Source organism: Monodon monoceros, unplaced genomic scaffold, assembly GCF_005190385.1.
Source record: "Monodon monoceros isolate NGI ecotype Baffin Bay Population unplaced genomic scaffold, NGI_Narwhal_1 Super_Scaffold_2, whole genome shotgun sequence".
Lineage (NCBI taxonomy): Eukaryota > Metazoa > Chordata > Mammalia > Artiodactyla > Monodontidae > Monodon > Monodon monoceros.
The window spans coordinates 76,533,009-76,538,859 of NW_021703776.1; the positions used below are offsets into that span (position 1 = coordinate 76,533,009).

Sequence of the window (5,851 nt, forward strand, 5' to 3'; positions counted from 1 at the left end):
AGAGGTCCCTGGGCAGACATGACTGCTCCTGGACTATGGCTGTGAGGGCCTGGAGGCAGGTGTCAGGGCCCCTTTAACATCTGCAGTTGGACCCAGGTCAGCAGGCCTACCTCCAGGTGCTTACAAGGGTGTGTCTCCTGGTGGGTCCCTGGATGGGCAGGAGTATTCCTGGTTCATGGCTAAGAGGGGCTAAAGCCAAATTACAGGGCTAGTTCAGGATTTGCAGCTGGACCTAGGTTGGAGGTCCTGCCTCAGAGCACAGATAGACATGTCTCCCCGGGCGGTGGAGGGGGGTTTGCCTGGAGAGTCAGGACTAGCATCCTGAGAGGGGTTGGAGCTGGATCACACACCACTTCAGGGTCCACAGCCAGGACTGAGGTTGGCTGGCTAGACACCTGGGGCATAGGCAGGTGTGACTCCTGCGCAGTCCTTTGGCAGATGGTGTTGTGGCAGGACAATGCCAAATGGGGCTGTAGAGGAGTCCACGGGGAGACAGGGCTACTTTCGAGTCTGTAGCTGAGACAATTGGAAAGTCTGCCACCTGTGCATGGGCTGCCTTTTCAAAACAGCCCTCTTTGGTCTTGGGTTCTACCAGGGTTTCACAGTCTCTTACTTGGATCCCAAATCTCTCACAAAGGCACTTTTGCCTATGGATGGTTGCCAATTTATTGTTGCTCAGCTGGGGAGAGATAAGCAGGAGACTTCCTATTCCACCATCTTGTTGATATCACTCTGAGGTTGGTTCCTTCAGAGGGCTGGGAGGGAGAATCTGTCCCGTGCCTCTGTCCTAGCTTCTGGTGGTTTGCTGGCAAACTGTCCCTTGGCTGATCTCTGTCTTCATATGGCTGGTCTCCCTGTGTGTGTGTCTGTCTCCAGATTTCCCCTTTTAATCAGGACACCAGTCATATTGGAATAGGGACCCATCCTATTCCAGTATGACCCCACCTTAACCACTTACATCTGCAATGACCCTAGTTACAAATAAGGTCACATTCTGAAGTTCTGGGGGGTTAAGACTTCAACATGTGAATTTTAGGGAGATGTAAAGCTTTCTGGGAAACAAGTAGAGTTCTTACTGAAGGAAAGCATAAGGACTCATAATTTAAGAAAATAACCCTACTTTACTTTTATGAAATCATTAGAAATATTATAGACGAATTTCTTTTTCTTTTTTTAAGTATAATTTCCACTTTATTGTCTTTCCAGGGGACAGTATTTCTTTAGTCTTTAAGGACTTAGCTCTTTACATGGGCTTTGGTGGAGGTCGTGGGGCAGCACCCGCAGGTCTAAATCAGGGTGGAGGTGTTCGGTCCTTCCGGGCTTCCCGAGAACGATTCCTGACTACCTGGCTGTGAATGGCACAACTCATGCAGTAATGCAGTTTCACATACAGATTGGGAAGCACATAGGCGTCGAAAACACTCGCTTCAGAAATGTCCCTGACGGCTGCGGCCTCTATGATGTTCTGAATGACGAACTTCTTAATGGCCTTATCCTTGGGCACGCATCGGGCACAGCTGGTGCAGCGAACAGGCTGCACGTGGTCGCGGCCCTTTATGGCACGACCATTATTCCTTCTTTTCTTGGTCATCTTGGCAGGAGGCGAGAGAGCTAGATGAAGTTCTTAATTGTATATGTATGTATGTGCTTTATGTATTCATATCTTAGGATTTAAATATACAAAAATGAGCTTTATAGTCTATGGCAGTTTTCAAAGTAAAAATGTTATTTTTCTCTTCTCTGTAACGTCTTTTGTAGTTATTACAGTGATTCAGGTCTTCTGTACTGATAAGTCACACAGAAAACATGTAGATACTAATCACTACAAGAAAAGCCTTTCATAGTCTACAAGCTATAAGTTAGTCTGATTAGTGTAGCAAATCCCAATGAACATGCTAAAGCCCACATACTAATTGTAGCTGTCATTCCACAAACTAACCAAAGTCCTTTTCTAGTTGTAATAGAAAAGGAAAGGGAAGTGGAGGACAGAGATTCTCTGATGGTGTGTGGTCAGATACTGAATACTGACACCTAGGAATAGCAATGGGACTGGAAGGCTGAGAGGCTGAGAGAGCGGTAGAAAACAAGGATCCAGGGATAAATAAAGTGATGGAGGATGGGATCCAAATAGTGACAGGACTTGTGCCCCTGAGTATGTGCCAAACCACGTTCCTGGATGTACTTTCTTCTAAGAATTGCTTAATTTGGTCCAATAATTTCTCTAATAGCACAATTTTCTAATAAATGAAAGTCTACAGATCTCTGAGAAGACATTCCTGTAACACATGACAAAAGGAGGAAAATACGTCTTCAATTTTGCTGTGTGTCTTAAACAGGAATATTTTGAGTTCATATTTTCACACATTTTAAATTAAAAACTATATTTATTATTAATTCACTAGGGTAAGCTAACAACTACGTATAGCAAATAACTCCCAAATCTCAGTGACTTAACATAATAAATGTTTGTCACTTACCTTATATCAGATGTGGGTCAGCAAGGAGTTGTGGCATTATTCAGGCACCTAGGATCCTTTTGATCTGGTAGCTTCCCAGTTTCCTAAGGCCTTGGAGTCCTCTACTGTATTCCGTTCAGCTGGTGAGACAAAAAAAGGGAGCAAAAAGTATCAGTCAGGATGTTCCTATAGGCCAGGCTGGAAGTGGCAAATATCACCCCCATTCACATTTAAAGACCAGAACTCAGTAACATGACCCTATGTCACTGAAAGGAGGCTGCACTCTCAAAGTCTACGTTTTGTCCTAAGAGGAAAAAGAAGTTTTGCAACCATATAGCAGTATCCCTGCCACACACTGAAATCACAATAATTCTAATTGGTCATCATCACAATTGGTAGGAGATAGATAGATAGATAAATATACACACACTAGAAGTATGTGTGTGTGTGTAGAGAGTCTTAACACAGGAACAGCATAAGTGAATTTCCAAGCAGAATGTTTGCCTCCTTAAGCTAACACACTTTTTGCAGCTATTTCAGAAATATTTGTGTGCATACAAAAATGTAATGGAAACACTGAAAGCAAAAACACATGCCATTGCTTAAAGCCATGCTTTGATAAGCCTATTTACTTGAAAATAATACAAATTTTTCTAGGAAAGGATTGATAATGCAGTCTTTTAATTACTTCAGACAGTCTTTTCTCTCAATTCACCCACTTCAATAATTAGTGAAGTTATGTTAGCCTAGGCTGAATTGAGATGATAAAAATCAAGAATGTGCTAATTCTAAGAGCCTTTATATTTGCACTAATAAGGAGCTCACCACTTTTTTTTCTTTTCACAGCTACTGTAAGTAACTAATATATTTTTTTTTCTGGGAAATATCTTTTTTCAATATTGCTGAGTATCTATCAGCATGTGGAAAAGAATAGGAGCATTGTAGCCTCCCTAAGTGCTATTTAAAGAAATGGAAAGATTGGAAATGCTGTCCTCACTCTAGGGCCTGTTAATATTTCTTGAAGGTCAAGAGTAATGCTTGGCACTTAGAAGAAAGGAGTCTTGCAGGATCTTGACCAACATTTATATGCAAAGATATGTTGCCATGTGTACTCCAGGCATACAGATCATAGCCCACCTTGACCATAGCCAACTACCAGCAGAAAAGTAATGTAATGGAAGTCTTACCACTTTTCCTGGGAGGTGTCATGCCCCTCTGAAGCATTGCTGGAGATATTATAGTGCCATAATGAGACTCATAATTCATGTCAGCCCCAAGTCTTTTCACTCATTTATAAATGTTTTAGAGCCCTATGATTCATAATGCCATGAGCTGGTTTTCTTTCAGCACCGTTCTGCTCCCATTAGTACCAACCATTCCTGCTTCTTGCCTAGAGACAAGCCCTGAAGTAATATATTATAAAGTTTGGTGCTCTCCTTGAATTGCTATAGTCAAAAATCTTTTCTAGATACTGAGCTAGCACAAAATAAAAGTTTTTAGACAAATATTAAAGCTTGAGGAAGAAAACAAGAAAGCAAGGAAAAAGTTCTTCATCTAAGGTATCATTTTAGAGTTATTCTCCATTGTTAATATAATGTACATTTTCTTTGTATGCAAGAACTGTTATACCCTAGGGAAAGGGTAAACATCAATGCTTAACTGACATAAAATTAAGATGAAACTGGCCAACTATTGAATAAAACACAAGTTTTATAATAAAAGTCTTTTGACCATCATTCTGATTTTTATCTCTTTCCTCATAATGTTTACAATGCATTTTCTTTTCTTTTTAACCTCACTCAGAAATTCATTTTTCCAGTTAATTAAAACAATTAGACGTTGCTCTATTGAGCAAAACAAAGCAGTTCTTAAAATCATTTGAAGTCACATAGCATAAAACACATGTTGTCAAGGTGCAGGTAGTCCTTTCACTTGTGAGGCATTTTCTCTATGGCTGTTGCTCTTTGCTGGCAATATCCTCTCCAGAGTCCATTTGCGATTCTACTCAGCATGACCCATTTATCATCCCCCTGAATCACAAAGTGGCATAGCAGTGCAGCACCGCAGAAATGATCTTTGATTCTATTTTACTCAACAAGATTCGTTAGGCTCATCTATTGTTTAAAGGTCCACTGAAGGCTCAGTCCAGCTCTAGTTAACTGAGCCAACTCAAATTTGGGCAGGAAGTTATCAACAGCTGCCGATGCCCTATACAATGGGACTTACAATTAAGTTCCTCTGCTAGATGTGGAATCCAATTATCTACAGATGATTTCTGTAGGTCTTTGTTATTGGTCTCCCTGCTGCTTTATGTTGTTAAAGGAGAGCCTGGTATCTCTTCCTAGTTTCAACCCATTACCTCACTCAGAATCTTGGCATCATGTGTGAGGGCTCTTCTGCCCCAGAATGTCCATCATATGGAATTTTGTCCCAGATCCCAGCTCCAAAACTGGAGTTTTGCTGCTGTTAAATGGAGTTCCTTGTGAACAACATCTCTCTTGTGAGTTCAGTATTCATTCCTAACTGGATACTCTACCACCAAATTGAGGTGATGATTGCCAGGCTAATTTCCTCAGACACAGATGGATTTTTTTTTTAGCTTTTTTGTTCTCAAATTGCCTACTTTTTGGCCATGGGATTAAACAAGAAGACATTATTTTGCAAACTTTATAGTTTCCTCCTTTACTATGTGTAGAATTATTAAAAAATTGTATTGATACTGAGTGTTTGGGATACAGGAGAGAAGCTGAAAAATATCTGAAGCCATGGCTTCAGAAAAATCAACACTGGGGAGAAGAACAGAGAATAAGAGAAGCATGGATTCCAAAGAAAAGAAAAAGTTTGTTCTAGTATCCCTAGATGATTTCCAGTAAATTCTTTCATGCCTTAAAAATAAGTAATTAAGAAAAAATTTTAAAACTAACCTCTAAGAGAAAATGCACCAATAAAGAACTTGGGAGACAGATAACACTTAAGATCAGATTGCAGGCTTCACTCTAATCTTGAGTTTATTCTATTTACTTTACTCTCCTTATGGGTTCACATTTTAGGCTGAGCGATAACTGCCTTCAATCCATCCGAAGTTTGTCATCGTCGTCCATCAATTTAATTTATTTCAGCAGATTTCTATGAGGCAATAACTATAATAAGGAAATAATTTAAGGCTTCCAGGAAACTTTCCAAGTGTTTTATATGTGTTAACTAATTTACTCTTTAATAATCTCCATGATGTAAATGTTATAATCATTCCCATTTTACAGGGAAGAAATCTGAGGTACAATAAAGTTAAGGAACTTGCCTAAGTCTGCACAGCCTTTGGGCAATGGAGCCAGGACTCGAACCCAGGAAGTCTGTCATCAACGTCCACACTCAACGCTATAGGCATGTACAGGTCA

The 5,851-nt window shown here is 40.4% G+C and overlaps 1 protein-coding gene across 1 annotated transcript; it reads right to left on the reverse strand.

Annotated features, from left to right (window-relative positions):
- Positions 1-1,158: 1,158 nt before the first annotated feature.
- Positions 1,159-1,591, reverse strand: LOC114901879 (40S ribosomal protein S26-like). Its single transcript, XM_029234063.1, has one exon. The coding sequence runs from the start codon at positions 1,589-1,591 to the stop codon at positions 1,292-1,294; it is 300 nt and encodes a 99-aa protein (XP_029089896.1). The 3' UTR covers positions 1,159-1,291.
- Between the last annotated feature and the right edge of the window lie 4,260 nt (positions 1,592-5,851).

What these genes read in the sequence shown, in the direction of transcription:
- LOC114901879 (XM_029234063.1), bottom strand. Translation starts at nt 1,591, where the DNA reads ATGACCAAGAAAAGAAGGAATAATGGTCGTGCCATAAAGGGCCGCGAC.